General features: G+C 44.6%; 1 protein-coding gene across 1 annotated transcript in view; it reads left to right on the top strand.

Annotated features, from left to right (window-relative positions):
• LOC106610502 (uncharacterized) overlaps positions 1-17,688 on the top strand; it is a 29,463-nt gene extending 11,775 nt beyond the window's left edge. Inside the window, exons 14-49 of the mRNA XM_014209886.3 lie at positions 505-558; positions 931-975; positions 1,096-1,149; positions 1,956-2,054; positions 2,320-2,364; positions 2,856-2,954; positions 3,440-3,493; positions 4,153-4,260; positions 4,578-4,631; positions 5,304-5,402; positions 6,088-6,141; positions 6,370-6,468; positions 6,688-6,741; positions 6,920-6,973; positions 7,132-7,185; positions 7,290-7,343; positions 7,620-7,664; positions 8,141-8,239; positions 8,577-8,792; positions 9,191-9,244; positions 9,515-9,568; positions 9,697-9,804; positions 10,180-10,233; positions 10,402-10,455; positions 10,619-10,780; positions 11,259-11,366; positions 12,044-12,205; positions 12,640-12,747; positions 13,085-13,138; positions 13,226-13,333; positions 13,582-13,635; positions 14,160-14,267; positions 14,395-14,686; positions 15,010-15,200; positions 15,412-15,654; positions 16,405-17,688. Of these exons, the coding sequence (XP_014065361.1) occupies positions 505-558; positions 931-975; positions 1,096-1,149; positions 1,956-2,054; positions 2,320-2,364; positions 2,856-2,954; positions 3,440-3,493; positions 4,153-4,260; positions 4,578-4,631; positions 5,304-5,402; positions 6,088-6,141; positions 6,370-6,468; positions 6,688-6,741; positions 6,920-6,973; positions 7,132-7,185; positions 7,290-7,343; positions 7,620-7,664; positions 8,141-8,239; positions 8,577-8,792; positions 9,191-9,244; positions 9,515-9,568; positions 9,697-9,804; positions 10,180-10,233; positions 10,402-10,455; positions 10,619-10,780; positions 11,259-11,366; positions 12,044-12,205; positions 12,640-12,747; positions 13,085-13,138; positions 13,226-13,333; positions 13,582-13,635; positions 14,160-14,267; positions 14,395-14,686; positions 15,010-15,200; positions 15,412-15,654; positions 16,405-16,551 (3,501 nt within the window). The 3' untranslated portion in view covers positions 16,552-17,688. The remainder of the gene's footprint in view (positions 1-504; positions 559-930; positions 976-1,095; positions 1,150-1,955; positions 2,055-2,319; positions 2,365-2,855; positions 2,955-3,439; positions 3,494-4,152; positions 4,261-4,577; positions 4,632-5,303; positions 5,403-6,087; positions 6,142-6,369; positions 6,469-6,687; positions 6,742-6,919; positions 6,974-7,131; positions 7,186-7,289; positions 7,344-7,619; positions 7,665-8,140; positions 8,240-8,576; positions 8,793-9,190; positions 9,245-9,514; positions 9,569-9,696; positions 9,805-10,179; positions 10,234-10,401; positions 10,456-10,618; positions 10,781-11,258; positions 11,367-12,043; positions 12,206-12,639; positions 12,748-13,084; positions 13,139-13,225; positions 13,334-13,581; positions 13,636-14,159; positions 14,268-14,394; positions 14,687-15,009; positions 15,201-15,411; positions 15,655-16,404) is intronic.
• The last annotated feature ends 474 nt before the right edge of the window (positions 17,689-18,162 follow it).

The raw sequence follows: 18,162 nt of genomic DNA, 5'->3' as shown, positions 1-18,162 counted from the left end.
ACCTGCCTTCCAGTAGTAGTAATTACTAAATAATGTTTTCTGAACAAATTGTTACGGTCAGGTAAAAGTAGCAAGCCACTGACATTGTCTAGTCATTACTGTACTCTCTAGTGTTACTGAACTCCCTCTCTTCCTCCCTCTCTTCCTCCATCTGCTTCCTTCCTCTCTTCCTCCCTCTCTTCCTCCCTCTGCTTCCTCCCTCTCTTCCTCCCTTTGCTTCTTCCCTCTCTTCCTCCCTCTGCTTCCTCCCTCTGCTTCCTCCCTCTCTTCCTCCATCTGCTTCCTCCCTCTCTTCCTCCCTCTCTTCATCCCTCTGCTTCCTCCCTCTCTTCCTCTCTCTGCTTCCTCCCTTTGCTTCCTCCCTCTCTTCCTCCCTCTCTTCCTCCCTCTCTTCCTCTCTCTGCTACCTCCCTCTCTTCCTCCCTCTCTTCCTCTCTCTGCTTCCTCCCTTTGCTTCCTCCCTCTCTTCCTCCCTCTGCTTCCTTCCACTATTCTTCTTCCTAGGGTGCTCGTGGTCTTCCTGGTGAGAGAGGCCGCCCCGGACCCGCTGGACCTTCTGTAAGTACTGCACAGCACAACCTTCACTGTTCGTTTGAGAGATTGATTGATTGGTTGGTCGGTTGATTGGTTGGTTGATTGAATTTATGAATTGAATGTAATTATAAACTGGGTGGTTCGAGCCCTGAATGCTGATTGGCTGACAGCCGTGGTATATCAGACCATATACCACGGGTATGACAAAACATGTATTTTTACTGAATAGCAGCAATACCATAAACACTATCTAGAATGGCACAGAAAAGTCAGTGACTTGTTGTCATATAGTATAAACTATTGCTGCAGTACTCCTAAAGATGTTCATGCCCATGTCTGGCTTTTGGAATATTTATTAAAGAATGGTCATAACAGTGTAATACCCTCTTTCTATAGGGTGGCCGTGGTAATGATGGCAACTCTGGTCCTGCTGGATCCCCTGTAAGTATCTTTATTACTGGTGACTAATCCTACCTGTCGTAGCAAGTCAGAGTACAGCGCTCAGCGCCATGTGTTAGTCCTGACTATGTTAGTTAAATAATGTTTATTTGATCTCTTCAGGGACCCACTGGCCCATCTGGTTCCCCTGGATTCCCCGGAGGTGCTGGAGCTAAGGTATGTCATAGCCCCCCACCCCAAACCCCTACCCCTAAACCTAATCCACTTGTTGCTTCCAAATTCTCTATCCATTGGATAGCATTGGATAGAGCCAGTTTCACCCATATTTCTTACACCAGTCCTTTCCTCTCAAATCCATGAAGGGAAGTGAACAAGTGCAGACTTAGGGCAGAAGGGTAGAGAATTGGGACACAGATTGAGAACCTGATCTGATACAGGTAGTGGCCACCAGATGGCATATGATGACCTCGTGGAACACCTCCGTCCTGTCCCTTTACTGTAGACTACTGTAATCTACAGACCTCTATTAGAGAGGAAACAGTGAGAGACTACTGTAATCTACAGACCTCTATTAGAGAGGAAACAGTGAGAGACTACTGTAATGTACAGACCTCTATTAGAGAGGAAACAGTGAGAGACTACTGTAATGTACAGACCTCTATTAGAGAGGAAACAGTGAGAGACTACTGTAATGTACAGACCTCTATTAGAGAGGAAACAGTGAGAGACTACTGTAATGTACAGACCTCTATTAGAGAGGAAACAGTGAGAGGAGTGAAAAGATGAAATCGTACTCAACAGGAATAATATAAACATAACACATAAAAACAAACAATGATTAATTATATTCCTACACACACACACACACACACACACACACACACACACACACACACACACACACACACACAAAATCTCCCCCCTCACACACACACAGAGAGATGATAACATCAGTTTCAAAGAATGTGAACATCCAGCACCCTCCTACACCCTCCTAATGTCCTCTCTGCTGCCCCCTTTAGGGAGAGACCGGTCCTCAGGGAGGCCGTGGCTCAGACGGACCCCAAGGATCTCGTGGAGAGCCCGGTAACCCTGGACCCGCTGGTGCTGCTGGACCCTCTGTGAGTACTGTTGTGCATGGTTGCCCTTAAATGCTTATATTATTATTTGTCCTGGTTGCTTGTGATTGTAAGTCCTTATCTTATATATGCTTATAGATCATTATCTTTATATAGGTCCTTATCTTTATATAGGTCCTTATCCTTATATATGTGTATATGCTTATGTTTACCCTCGTAGTGCACCGTTTAACCTCTGACCCCTGAAGTTTACTGTAATATAATGTCCCCCCCCTCTCTTTCCCGCTCTTTTCCTTTAACCAAACAGGGTGCCCCCGGAAGTGATGGCCAATCAGGAGGCAAGGGTGCCACTGTAAGTATGAGCCTTGTGGATACATCTAACTGATGGTCTATGATTGATTATGTTCAAATGAACACTGGTAATACTATATACGTAATATACTAATGATAATAAATGCCATTTAGCAGATGCTTCTATGCAAAGCCATTAAGACTGTAGTATGTGGAATGCCATTAAGACTGTAGTATGTGGAACGCCATTAAGACTGTAGTATGTGGAACGCCATTAAGACTGTAGTATGTGGAACGCCATTAAGACTGTAGTATGTGGAACGCCATTAAGACTGTAGTATGTGGAACGCCATTAAGACTGTAGTATGTGGAACGCCATTAAGACTGTAGTATGTGGAACGCCATTAAGACTGTAGTATGTGGAACGCCATTAAGACTGTAGTATGTGGAACGCCATTAAGACTGTAGTATGTGGAACGCCATTAAGACTGTAGTATGTGCATGCATACGGGTGTTGGTGCATTAACGTGTGTTCTCTTGTCCATCCCATAGGGTGCTGTTGGTATCTCTGGTGCTCCTGGTTTCCCAGGATCCCGTGGCCCCGCTGGACCTCCCGGAGCTGGTGGTGGCCCCGGCCCCAAGGGTAACCATGTGAGTACCACTGTTACGATCACTATTTAGTAAATTGATCAAATAGCATTTCATGTATAAGTTTGCAGCACTAGTCCATTTTGTGATGTGCTTGGGCTGTTTTGATCAAGCAGTGGTGGTGAGGATTGCTTTGTAAATTAATACTACACAGAATTCAATAGAACACAGTCATTTAATCCATATCTATGGATGTATAAAACAATTAAACGTTTGCAGCACTACACTCCATTTTGTGATGTGTAACATAGCCCAGGAATTAGTGGTGAGTGTTACCTGATGTGCTGTGGAGGCTGCTGAGGGGAGGACAGCTCATAATAATGGCTGGAATGGAGCAAAAGGAATGGCATCAAACACATGGAAACCATGTTTGATGTATTTCATACCATTCCACCTATTCCGCTCCAGCCATTACCATGAGCCCATCCTCCCCAATTAAGGTGCCACCAACCTCCAGTGCTGATGTGATTTGTTTGATTTCCCTACAGGGTGAGCAAGGAGCCCCAGGCTCCAAGGGAGAGCCCGGTGTAAAGGGAGAGCCTGTAAGTTGGACCGCCCTTATATATAACCTATGGAAATATTTATTTAACAAGCAGCTGACCATGTCTCAAAACATTTAGTGCTGATTTCCGGGACACAGATTAAGCAAGCCCAGTTGTGGGCCGAAAAGCATGTTCACTGGAGAATCTCCAATGACATAGGTTTTTTGTCCAGGATTATGCTTAATCTGTGTCTGGGAAACCGGACCACAGGTCTCTAACCCAGGGATAGACACCTGTTTCTTCTGAAGGTATTGTTAGACAGGGGAGTTTACTACAGGTCTCTAACCCAGGGATAGACACCTGTTTCTTCTGAAGGTATTGTTAGACAGGGGAGTTTACTACAGGTCTCTAACCCAGGGATAGACACCTGTTTCTTCTGAAGGTATTGTTAGACAGGGGAGTTTACTACAGGTCTCTAACCCAGGGATAGACACCTGTTTCTTCTGAAGGTATTGTTAGACAGGGGAGTTTACTACAGGTCTCTAACCCAGGGATAGACACCTGTTTCTTCTGAAGGTATTGTTAGACAGGGGAGTTTACTACAGGTCTCTAACCCAGGGATAGACACCTGTTTCTTCTGAAGGTATTGTTAGACAGGGGAGTTTACTACAGGTCTGATGTCTGACCCCTCTATCCCTTCCTCCTCTTTTTCAAACCAGGGTTCCTCTGGTCCTGGCGGCCCCCCTGGCCCATCTGGGGAGGAGGGAAAGAGAGGTGCCCGTGGTGAGCCTGGTGGAGCTGGTGGTGTTGGACCCCCTGGGGAGCGTGTATGTTACCAGATACCCCTTCTCTGATGTGCCCCTACTCATAAGAACGATGTCCCTTCACAGACAGATTTGTTTTAAAGTTGTGTTTTGTTATCTCCATATGATTCCAGTAAATGACCATATAGATTTTGGAATATGAAAAAGCAACAACCAACCACCAGAGCCTCAGTCACCAGTCTATACTAGACCATGTCCATAGAATACCTTTCATTCCCAGGGGACACTGAACGTCAGTCAAGCCTTGACTTTGTGATGTGGTGTACCTGTTCCATGGTCCACTGTGTAATACAGTGTGTCGGTCCTGTTTCTTCCAACAGGGTATGCCTGGTATGCGTGGTTTCCCCGGCTCTGATGGAGCTGCCGGTGGCAAGGTGAGTCAATTGTCCAATATAATAATAGTAATAATAATAATAATAATGACAGTAATAGTAATAGTTGAACAGTAAACTATAAAGTCCATGTGAAGAAACATGACGCCTGGTGTTTAGACCATGTTAGGCCATACATGAAATCAAGAGGCATTGGAAGCTTCAAAGCAGAACATTGTATTGAACCAAATTAAATTCAGCCGATAAGCAAAAACATCCTTATCCTTGAAGCTAGAATCCTTAATTGAAACAACAACAAAGCCGGCACACAGCCACTGTTATGGTAAAAAGTTAAAGGATGGGCCTGGAGAAATATAACCACTTTCAAATTCATAGACATGGATGCATAGGCTGACTATCCATGACATTAAATCATAGTTTTAACAATGTTTTGAGGCTATACAGTGTTTGTTAACATTTTTGCGTTCTGTTGAACTAAGAGCATGAGGCAAGTTATATTCTTCAAGAATCAATGGGTATATATCATTCATTTATAAATCCAAAAATGGATGTAACAACTGCAGATTGTAGCTTCAAATATGCTCACTGAATGTGTCCTGGTGGCTTGGTTACCCTCACAGAGCACTATTTCATCTCTAAGCCCTGAAGCTGACCAGAATGCTTACCTATCAAAACTTGACACAGACATCACCAATTAACCTTCTCATGTGATAGGGTGGCCCTGGTGAGCGTGGAGCCAATGGACCAATGGGAGCCCAAGGTGCCACTGGTGAGGCTGGTCGCCCCGGGGAGCCTGGCATGCCTGGATCCAAGGTGAGTGTCACCTGTTCACATCTCTCTCTCTCTCTCTCTCTCTCTCTCTCTCTCTCTCTCTCTCTCTCTATATATATATATATATATATATATATATATCACTCTCTCTTTCACTCACTCTCTCTTTCTCTCACTCTCTCTTTCTTACTCTCTCGCTGTTTCTAGTTTTTGATCATTTAGCTGCACCTGCTATAACACCCGCTATTACACCCACTTTAACAACAGCTATAACACCCGCGATTACACCCACTTTAACAACAGCTATAACACCCGCTATTACACCCACTTTAACAACAGCTATAACACCCGCTATTACACCCACTTTAACAACAGCTATAACACCCGCTATTACACCCACTTTAACAACAGCTATAACACCCGCTATTACACCCACTTTAACAACAGCTATAACACCCGCTATTACACCCACTTTAACAACAGCTATAACACCCGCTATTACACCCACTTTAACAACAGCTATAACACCCGCTATTACACCCACTTTAACAACAGCTATAACACCCGCTATTACACCCACTTTAACAACAGCTATAACACCCGCTATTACACCCACTTTAACAACAGCTAAAACACCCGCTATAACATTTGCTAAAATCTGTACGTGACCAATAAACTTTGGTTTGGTTTTATCTAATGTGTGCTCTTCTCTCCTTGCTTGCTGTAGGGTATGACTGGTAGCCCTGGCAGCCCTGGCCCTGATGGGAAAGTTGGCCCTGCTGTAAGTATTACTGATCTATTCACCATAAACTCAATGCATACCTAATTACAATATTATTACTATGTATATAATAAACTATATTGGCAAGAGGACATTATCGAGAGGATTTAACATGTTTTGACCTCCACGTTCCTTGGTCTAAAGTAGAAAGTAGAACAATAATTGTGTTGGTTCAGTCAAGTGAGCACCATACCCTTTGATAGCCTGTGTGATCCTCCTCTCCTGTAGGGTATCACTGGAAACGATGGTCGCTCCGGACCCCCAGGCTCCTCTGGAGCCAGAGGTCAGCCTGGAGTTATGGGATTCCCCGGACCCAAAGGACCTGCTGTGAGTAAACAAACAAACATACAAAAAAATAAACAAAAGCATTCATTTCATTCCTAAATGGTGGTTACAAATGTATTATTTTCACCACTCCACAGTCGGTCTAGTTCATATACTGAACACATGTAAATGAATGTTAGGGGTGGTGTATTCAGGGTGTTTCTGACTGAGTAGAATATGAATGTACAGTAAGAGTAATCATTGTCTGTCTCTTCCCTACAGGGTGACAGCGGCAAGCCCGGTGAGAGAGGAGAAGCCGGAGCTGTTGGGGGTGTTGTAAGTGAAGCTATACTAAAACCTGAAACAGATAGGATCAATCATTCAAACTGTAACACACAGTATGCTGTATCAACATTTTTTTACTTGTCCACGTTAAATCAACTTATCTCAAGTCTGTGTCAATAGATCATTGTGTGTATTCTTGGATTTGTAATAGATCTCTTTTTGTTTCTAGGGCGCCCCTGGCAAAGATGGTGACTCTGGTGCTCCCGGACCCCAAGGCCCTGCTGTAAGTTTTGACACATCTCCTTCTTAGAATGAATGGCACATTTAGCCACATACATCTTCAGTACATTGACGCATTCTGTACAGTCCCTTTTAATGAAACATTGAGACACATACTGTATAAATTCATTCATGAGCCACCCAAACACCATTGTGTTCCAGGGAGGTCAAGGAGAGAAAGGAGAGGGCGGCCCCGCTGGTCCTAACGGATTCCAGGTAGGTTATCAACCACAATTCTTACCTCTGCTATCGTTACTTGTCTAGATATTCACATTGCAACCAATAATGTTACAACCACACCTCTCCCATCATCCCTATAGGGTCTGCCTGGAACTCAGGGAGCTACTGGTGAGCCTGGCAAGCCTGGTGATCAGGTAAGTAGTGCCCTCCCATCACAGAGATCCTATAGGTTCTAGATGTAATTCTATGCCCTCCATGACATGTTGAATTGAATTGACGAACAATTAGACCCCTGTAAGTTGCTGGAAAGTAAGTTTTTACCCAAATGCAGTTGTTGAAGTGTAATCAGACTCTATCTAGCGATACATTTAATTATGTGGAAACTGTTGCTGTAAAAAGGGCTATAAATATATTTGATTGATTGACTGATTGGTTGGTTGATTGCTCCCCTCTCCTCTGTTGCTCCACAGGGTGTGCCTGGTGAGGTTGGAGGTCCCGGCCCCAGTGGATCCAGAGTAAGTACAGCATCACAGCAGATGGATCTGAACCCCCGGATCTGTCTATAAGCTGCCTGCTTCAGTAGCTGTTGCAGTACAGACAAGATGTTCACAGATCTTCTCCTCTTCTCCTCCCTCTTCTCTTCCTCCTCTCCTCCCCTCTTCTCCTCCTCGTCTCCTCCCCTCTTCTCCTCCTCATCTCCTCCACTCCTCTCCTCCCCTCTTCTCCTCCTCCTCTCTTCTCTTCCTCCTCTCCTTCCCCCTTCTCCTCTTCGTCTCCTCCCCTTTTCTCCTTGTCTCCTCCCCTCATCTCCTCCCCTCTTCTCATCCTCCTCTCCTCCGCTCTTCTCCTCTCCTCCTTGTCTCCTCCCCTCTTCTCCTCCTCTCCTCTCCTCTCCTCTCCTCTCCTCCCCTCATCTCCTCCCCTCTTCTCCTCCTCCTCTCCTCCGCTCTTCTCCTCTCCTCCTCTCTTCCCCTTTTTTCTATGTCCTAAGGGTGAAAGAGGTTTCCCAGGTGAGCGTGGTGGCATCGGCTCTGTTGGCCCCTCTGGACCCCGTGGACCTAATGGTTCTCCTGGTAACGATGGTGCTCGGGTAAGAGAACACTGGAGAACACAGATACAGATTACGTTATTGATTAAATAATTCAGCTGGTCCTTATGTTGATCCTAGGACTGAGAATTACATTAGGCCCTATACAATCATATAATTTGTCCTTTTCTTATTTATTTTTGCACCGCAACAAATATTTTTGTACATATATTATTTTGGCACAGAGCAAAAGGAGGTTTAATGTGTGTGTCTCTCTGTCTACCATCTCTGTTCCTTTTTGTAAATATATTATTTTGGTACAATGCGATAGGAGGTTTAATGTGTGTCTGTCTACCATCTCTATTGGTTTAATGTTTCTCTGTCTACCATCTCTGTCCAGGGTGAGACTGGAGCTGCTGGTGCCCCTGGCGGTATGGGAGCCCCAGGTCTGCAAGGAATGCCCGGAGAGCGTGGCTCAGGTGGCAACTCCGGTGCCAAGGGAGAACGAGGTGATGCTGGCCCCAAGGGAGCCGACGGTGGCCCAGGAAAAGACGGCATGCGTGGTATGACTGGACCCATCGGACCCCCCGGACCCACTGGTGCTCATGGAGAGAAGGTAAGAGCAAAAAGCTGTTTGGATTGAAACAGTTTGATTACCCAGTAAACGGTGCAATATCATATGTTGAAACAACTACTGTGTAGCTACAGCCTTGATGTGTTGAAACAACTACTGTGTAGCTACAGCCTTGATGTGTTGAAACAACTACTGTGTAGCTACAGCCTTGATGTGTTGAAACAACTACTGTGTAGCTACAGCCTTGATGTGTTGAAACAACTACTGTGTAGCTACAGCCTTGATGTGTTGAAACAACTACTGTGTAGCTACAGCCTTGATATATAGGATTGTTTTGGTAATCTTCATTCAAATATGAGATACTTCTCCCTTCCTCTTTCTCCTCTCCCTGTTCTCCCTCCTCTCCCCTCCTCTCCCTCCTCTTTTTCTCTCTGTGTTAGGGTGAGGGTGGTCTTGGTGGCCCCCCTGGACCCGCTGGAGGTCGCGGTTCCCCTGTGAGTAACTTCCAATGACATACTACATGTTCACCTGCTTATGACAGCGGTGTAATGCACACATTGATGGCACTCCATTTCTCTTCATCACACTGAACAAAGCACATTGATGGTACGCCATTTCTCTTCATCACACTGAACAAAGCACATTGATGGCACGCCATTTCTCTTCATCACTGAACAAAGCACATTCTGCTTGTTTATGTATCATTTTTTCATTCCCAACCTCTGACCCTATGTGTTTTCTACCCATAATCCATAATCCTCCAGGGCGAGCGTGGTGAGCATGGTGCCCCTGGACCTGCTGGATTCGCTGGACCCCCTGTGAGTAACATCATCACCCAGTCTGGTCCAGTCCAGAACACTCTGAAGCTGGTCACATTTCTGTTTCCAGGTGGAATCCTATAACCTAGCCCTGACCCGTCCTTTCTTCTTCTCCCTCCTTGCTTCAGGGTGCTGATGGTCAGCCTGGCAACAAGGGAGAGGCTGGTAACAATGGCCCCAAGGGTGATGCTGGTGCTCCTGGGCCCGGTGGACCGGTTGGTGCTCCTGGACCTCAGGTATGGCTGTCTGAGGCTGTCCTATCAGCTTTAACTCCTGAACCTACAGATTTGTTTGAACTACAAGCTCAAATCTCAAATCTCGAAGAAAGAAAGAAATATACATTTTGCTGTTTGCTGTTTGTTCCTGAATCAACCAATACAGTAATAGTTTGCAGATATACAGGTCAAGTTACTTTTGGCTAACAGGCCACCCTTATATATCCTTAATGTACTGTAATCCAGTGACCGGTTGAAATGGTCTCTCACCATTAGGAGAAGGTGTTGAGGACTGACTAGGTGATGTGACCATCAGTGTTCAGGACATATATTTATTGTCATGTGTCCTTTATAGATTTTTTTTATGGCCTAACTCTCTAATGTTTGTGTCCTCAGGGTCCTGCTGGTAATGCTGGTACTAAAGGAACTCGTGGTGCCCCTGGGCCCCCTGTAAGAACTTTAAACTCAAATCCTCAAATCATTCATAGCAACACTAGTTTTAATTTCTTTTAACTGAATAAAAATGTAAAATATGTTTTTTTAAGAAAGCTGTTCTGTATTCCTGTGTGTGTGTGTGTGTGTGTGTGTGTGCGTGCGTGCGTGTGATCATGTCCGTAGGGTGCTTCTGGTATGCCTGGTCCTGGTGGAAGAGTTGGCCCTCCTGGTGGAAGTGTAAGGTCACCTTTGTAGCACTTCATCTATCACCAATCTATCATTCATCCACACTGAAATATATCAAGTTTGGCTTTTCCAGCTAAAAATCTTTAACTCACATACTGTAATACTTCAAAAAATAGCTGTAAACAAATGACCCTCATCTCCTAAATGTTTTCAGGGAGCCCCCGGACCCCCAGGCCCCCCCGGACCCTCTGGTAAAGAGGGACAGAGGGGTGGACGTGGTGAAACTGGTCACGCTGGTCGCCCCGGTGAGGCTGGAGCCGCCGGATCCCCAGGACCCACAGGACCATCTGGAGCCAAGGGTAATGATGGCCCAATGGTAAGTACAGAGCAATAAACACATAAACAACAACAACAATAAACAAGCAAACAACAACAGCAATAAACAAATAACAACAATACACATATAAACAACAACAATAAACAAATGAACAACAACAACAGCAATAAACAAAGTAGTAAACAGAGCAACACATTAAGGACGAAGGGATGAAGGGCTGTTATATTATAATTATATTATTATATGTTTAGATGTTTCCCAGCATTACAAAACAAAACAACAATACGAAAAAAGACATATAATTTAAAGAACTAGATGGAATGTTTAACAAAATAATTAACCTGAAATAATACAAATATATAAAATAATACATCCAAATTTGTAATGCTACATAAACTTTATGCATGTAGTAAAGTTTAAACCATGGTGATGAATCCCTTTATAAAGGCTTGTTCTGGTTCTCCCTGCTGCATTGAAGAATATGTCATCTTTGCCTCGATCTGTTCTTTTTCTCCAGGGAGCCCCTGGAACCCCCGGACCCGGAGGTATTGCTGGACAGCGTGGTATTGTGGGGGGCCCAGGAGGAAGGGGACCCAGTGGTAGCCCAGGAGTTCCAGGACAAGCTGTGAGTGTTCCCATCAACAGCAGCCCCATCTCACTCGACATATTACTATTTAATGTCATCAAGTAGCTATGTAAGGGCGGCAGGTATCCTAGCGGTTAAGAATGTTGGGCCAGTAACCGAAAGGTCGCTTGTTCAAATCCCTGAGCTGACTAGGTGAAAAATCTTTTGATGTGTCCTTTTAAAAAAAAAAATTTTTATTTAACTCGGCAAGTCAGTTAATTAAGAACAAATTCTTATTTACAATGGCAGCCTACCCCCCAGCCAAACGCTCCCCTAACCCAGACGATGATGGGCCAATTGTTCGCCTCCCTATGGGACTCCCGATCACGGCCAGTTGTGACACAGCATGGGAACGAACCAGGGTCTGTAATGACGCCTCTAGCACTGTAATACAGTGCCTTAGACCCCTGTGCCACTCAGGAGACCAAAAGCAAGGCACTTCAACCTATTTGCTCCTGTAAGACGCTCTGGATAAGAGCATCTGCCAAATGACTAAAAATGTATTTAACTCTTAACTTCTATCAAAAGTGTTACCTCACAACTCAAATCAGCGTCATTATTTTTCACACAAAAAGCCCATCAGATCCTTCATCCTTAAGTTTTCTCATGGCTTTCTTTGTCTCTACTTCCAAATCTCAAGAGTCTTAACCCTTGAGCTGTCCATTGTCCTCTCTCAGGGGGAGCCTGGTAAGCAGGGACCTGGCGGCCCCGTCGGTGAGCGTGGATCCCCTGGCCCCATGGGACCCCCTGGCCTGTCTGGTGCACCCGGTGAGGCTGGTCGTGAGGGTTCCACTGGTCACGATGGTGTTGCCGGTCGCGATGGACCCCCCGGTCCCAAGGTAAGCCTCTACTATCAAACCATGTCTTACTCTTCCATGACACTGTTGTTGTAAACAACATTGCTGCTGGATAATAGAAACAGCCTATTTGTCTTGAAATTACACACTCAGGGCTCTATTCATTCCGCATCGATGATGTTCAACGCTACAGTGTGATGGAAATTTAAAGGCAATGTTCCCGCTTTAGCATTCACGGTAAATGCTGCACATATCAGCTCAAATGGGAATTACTATACATTTCTATTGCGCAATCTGTAACACTTCAGCTTGACTCCTTTGAATAGAACCCTTACTGTTGGTTTATGTAGAGCTCTTTCAGGTGCTCTTTTCCAGCACTTTACAATGTAAGGAAGGAAACTCCAACACTTGTCCCCATTACTGGTGCTGTTACCCTCATGGCTCTTTGTTCCTGTGTGTGTGTGTGTTCATTGCAGGGTGACCGTGGTGAGAATGGTCATGCCGGTTCCCCTGGTGCTCCCGGACCTCCCGGTGCCCCCGGTCCCGCTGGTGCTTCTGGAAAGACTGGTAGCCGTGGAGAGTCTGTAAGTACCTCTTCTCATCAATTTAGGGGTCGACTATAGTATCTCTGTCACTTTCAGGCCGAAGGCCTTAGAATATGTTTTTACGTTTTGAACATTTGTTGGACTAGCTTACAATGTTACCCTGACATACCCTAAGATTCATCAATGTTACCCTGACATACCCTGAGATACATCAATGTTACCCTGACATACCCTGAGTTCCATCAATGTTACCCTGACATACCCTGAGTTCCATCAATGTAGAATACACACATTATTATCCTTGATTCTCTCTCTCTCTCTCTCTCTCTCTCTCTCTCTCTCTCTCTCTCTCTCTCTGTCTCTCTCTCTCTCTCAGGGTCCTGCTGGTCCCGCTGGCCCTAACGGTCCTGCTGGTGGTCGTGGGGCTCTTGTAAGTTTTCTGTCAGCATTTTGTCATCCATACTCCTCAACCTAATGTATTGTAAGTACATGTTTGACCTTTGACCTGTGTCTGTAGGGCCCTGCTGGTGCTCGGGGAGACAAGGGAGAGGCTGGAGAGGGTGGAGAGAGAGGCCACAAGGGACACAGAGGTTTGAGCGGCATGCCCGGACTTCCTGGACCCGCTGTGAGTATACCAGCCTTCCAATATCATACAACTCATGCTGTTACAGTTAGCTGCTTCTCTTTACAATAATTTACTGCCCTTTTAAAGTTGTTTTTATTGATTTGTGGCATTAAGGAAGCATGCACATTGTGTCTGGGTTGAAGATCTGTTGTTCTCTTTGCTTTAACATATATAATGTGTGATTAATGTGATATAATGTGTGATTAATGTGATATAATGTGTGATTAATGTGATGTATCTGGTTCCAGGGATCCCCTGGAGAGTCTGGGCCTGCTGGACTTAACGGACCTTCTGGACCCCGAGTGAGTATGACTCTGACTCCCAGTTCATCAATAGAACATGGTTGTTAATGTAATATAAGTTACACATTGGCCCTGCCCTCCACAACAGTCTTCAGTTGGATAACATTGGCCCTGCACTCCACAACACTCTTCAGTTGGATAACATTGGCCTTGCACTAAACAACACTCTTCAGTTGGATAACATTGGCCCTGCACTAAACAACACTCTTCAGTTGGATAACATTGGCCCTGGACTCCACAACAGTCTTCAGTTGGATAACATTGTTCATAGAATGATCCTGTATGTGATGTTGTGTTCTTAACCTTAACAAGAAGATTCCACACATCAGATTGCGCAGGGATATCCTATCTAGTCATTTATTAGTGACGTTGTCGCTGGAATGGAAGGAATAGGACTTCTGATGAAGGCCATTGAGGAAGGATGAGAGGTCAAGTTGTTAATTGTTAAATAATGGGTGAGCGCAGTGACTTTTCCTGTTAAAGGTATATGACTTCTAATGGAGTTGTTGTTCTGTGTCCTACAGGGACCCCATGGTTCTTCTGGCTCCACTGGTAAAGATGGCATGAACGGTCTGCCTGGACCCATCGGACCCCCCGGACCCCGTGGTCGCAACGGAGAGATGGGACCTGCTGTAAGTCTCACACTGACCTTCACATTTACCGTGCAGACGCACAAGCACACACACAGATCCTCACACACATAGCACAAGCCTTTGATGCCAGATTTGACCCATTTCTATCTTCTTCTTCCCTATCCAGGGTGCTCCTGGTTCTCCTGGTCTGCCCGGACCCCCAGGTCCCGCTGGTGGCGGCTTCCATGTCGCACCGATCTACAACCAGGAGAAGGGACCTGACCCCATGCGAGGAGGAGGAGGATACCACTACCGTGCTGATGAGCCTGACATGATGAACGACCGTGACATGGAGGTGGACACCACCCTGAAGAGCCTCAGCCAGAAGGTGGAGAACATCCGCAGCCCTGAGGGAACTCAGAAGAACCCCGCCCGCATGTGCCGTGACATCAGGATGTGCCACCCTGAGTGGAAGAGCGGTAAGTTCCAGGCTCAGTCCAGCGCACGCCCCAGACAAACAGTGGTTATATATATAGGCATGCTGTGATCAGTGATTGTTTGGTTGGTTGGAAGGTTGGTTGATTGATTGATTGATTGATTGATTGATTGATTGATTGGTTGGTTGAATGAATGAATGAATTATTGAATTATTTATTTGATTAAATATTTATAAAGGAAACATCAAAGAGCTAGCAGCCTACATTAATAACTCTATCAATATAATAACTTCTACTTTATTGGACCTCTATGGTCACCTGAAGCACCTTGATGGCTTATATTCTGTTCTCTCTTAAACCCACAGGCCAGTACTGGGTGGACCCCAACCAGGGTTCTCCTCTGGATGCTGTCCAGGTCTTCTGCAACATGGAGACTGGAGAGACCTGCGTCTACCCATCCCAGGACTCCGTCCCCATGAAGAACTGGTATACCAGCAAGAACATCAGGGAGAAGAAGCACATCTGGTTCTCAGAGTCTATGGACAACGGCTTCCAGGTAAGGACCATTCAGCGTAACCATGTGGCAAGGACTACAATCAGAGCTCGGGTAGAAATGACTCAGACTTACACTCAAACTTGGATAACTGGGGACATGGGTCTTGACTTGGACTCAAGTTTTAGTGACCTGCCTTCACTACAAATCTGCCTTCATGATACTAACCCCCCCCCCCCCCCCCCCCTCCTCCTCCTCTCCCTCTACTCTCCAGTTCCAGTACGGTAGCGAGGGCTCCAACCCAGAGGACGTCAACATCCAGCTGACCTTCATGCGCCTGATGTCCAACGAGGCGTCCCAGAATGTCACGTACCACTGCAAGAACAGTGTGGCCTACATGGACAAGGGCACGGGCAACCTGAAGAAGGCCCTGCTGCTCCAGGGATCCAACGAGATCGAGATCAGAGCAGAGGGCAACAGCCGCTTCACCTACACCGTGAGCGAGGACGGCTGCACGGTGAGACACCTACTACTACTGTCCACGTTTACTGTCCTCTACTCTTTTCTCTTATCTTTCAACTCCCTTCTGCTGTCTGTTATTCTATTCTCTCTTCTACTCTCGTCTTTTACTGTCTTCTAATGTCTTCTACCTCTCTTCTACTCTCCTCTATTCTCTTCTACTCTCCTCTATTCTCTTCTTCTTCTCTCCTCTATTGTCCTCTTCTGCTCTCCTCTATTCTCTTCTTCTACTCTCCTCTATTGTCCTCTTCTGCTCTCCTCTATTCTCTTCTTCTACTCTCCTCTATTCTCTTCTTCTGCTCTCCTCTATTCTCTTCTTCTGCTCTCCACTATTCTCTTCTTCTACTGTCCTCTATTCTCTTCTTCTACTCTCCTCTATTCTCTTCTTCTACTGTCCTTTATTCTCTTCTTCTACTGTCCTCTATTCTCTTCTTCTACTCTCTACTATTCCCTTCTTCTACTCTCCTCTATTCTCTTCTACTCTCCTCTATTCTCTTCTTCTACTCTCCTCTATTCTCTTCATCTACTATCCTCTATTCTCTTCTTCTACCTTCCTCTATTCTCTTCTTCTCCTGTCCTCATTTTGAATTTAAAATTGTGTGAAATCCATGTTATGAAACTAAAGGTGAATGAAGTAACTAAATAAAACAGAGGTTATATAGAGGTTAGTGTGTCATCAATCATCTTTACTAGGACTGGTTTCTGATTCTGACCTATGCTCTCTCGCTCTCTCTGTCTCTCTCCACAGTCACATACTGGCACATGGGGCAAGACAGTCATCGACTACAAGACATCAAAAACATCTCGCCTGCCCATCATTGACATCGCTCCTATGGACGTTGGTGCACCTGATCAGGAGTTTGGCGTCGAAGTTGGCCCTGTCTGCTTCGTATAAAATCAAAAAGAAATATGGACATGAAATTGTTTTGTTTTTTCTAGCAGTCATCTCTAATTCTATTTTCTATGCATTACCTACAAACTAATTCGGCTGCCACTGGTCCACGAGCTTAAAACTACTCTGCTGAAGACGTCGTTTGCATGTTTTTGATTCTGAAGAAAATACATTTGGGGGACTGCTACTTCAACCGAAACCTACAACAATCAAGGACACTTAAAAAAGAATACTTTGTTTCCACTGGCAACAAGAAAATAATTGAAGTGTAAAATAAAGTGTAAAATCCCCATGGAGAAACACAATGAGATACAGGTGACTTTTTTGCCGTTTTTTTACCACTGCGGAAGGACAATGAAAGCAACAAATGCTATGCTCCATTTTCTGGTATTAAATAAATCTTAAAAACGACAGTGAAGTGTCTTCTTGTTCTAAATTCATGACAGAAAAACACCTGAACATTCACATTAATTTTGAATACATTAATGGCTACCTCAGAGAAGATCTCCATGTTACCCAAAATGTTTCACAAACCCTAGGGCTGATTTTACACTACAGGAATATTATTGGATAGAAAACAAATGTCAAAGGTGCTATAATATCAACTCATGAGGTCCAGTTATTGGTGTTTGTTAGAGCAATCCTTTCCTGTCATAATTAGCTAACAACCATCGAATCTTTGGTGCTAACAAATAAACACATTGTCTTCCTTGTTGTCAGGCTAGTACAATTGTTTTCTTTGTCAAGTGTTGGTTAATTAACAGTTCTGAAATATGTTTTACTGTGGATATAATGCATGCCAATGGTGTCTGGTGTGGATTTAGGGAAGTGGTTTTGTTTTTAGTTGTATTTCATTTCCCCAGCTGATGTTTGTGTCCACCCTCTATGTTACCCTTGTGATTGTCCCTATCACTGCATCACTAAAGCACCACTCAAACCCTCCTGATGTTTGTGTTTTGTTTGTTGAAGAAAGACTTTTTAGGTTTCTAAAAAAGGAAGAGTTTTACAAAATCTGAGAAGCAGACACACTTTCATGGTTTTGAAAAAAGAGAATCTGTACTGATGTTGTACATGTATAATAAATCAAGATGTTTTTAATTATTTGGATGCTGAATAAAGCATGTGAAGTGGTCTACACAATGTTTGACATGTCCCCTTGGTTTTCTCCATTCAGCTCACATCAAACCGACAGACAACTCAGCGACCGTGGCTGATTATAAAAATGTTATGTTTTATAGTTTATTTTTGGGCAACTGATAAAATAATCTCCCAAATAACATAAAAGTTTAACTTTCATTCAAATCTAATATTGTAGGCTTATAGTCAAACACATAACTTCAAAGAAGCCAATGTTGGTCCCGTTCTTGGGAAACATAATATTGAGGCATTAACCAACGTAGCCCTAGTTATTACAACTGACTCAAACCCTGATGAGTGGGACTTGTAGGACATAGATCACATTGGTAAGGAGCATTTGGGATAACAAGTGACATTTATTTAACCTTCATTTAACTAGGCAAGTCAGTTAAGAACACATTCTTATTTACAATGACGGCCTCCAGGAGGCAAAAGGCCCCCTGCGGGGATGGGGGCTGGGATTAAAAATAAAATAAA

The sequence above is a fragment of the Salmo salar genome, chromosome 01, assembly GCF_965601325.2.
Source record: "Salmo salar chromosome 01, fSalSal1, whole genome shotgun sequence".
NCBI lineage: Eukaryota > Metazoa > Chordata > Actinopteri > Salmoniformes > Salmonidae > Salmo > Salmo salar.
Note: the sequence above shows the minus strand (reverse complement) of the source record. Positions and strands in the feature narration are given on the sequence as shown.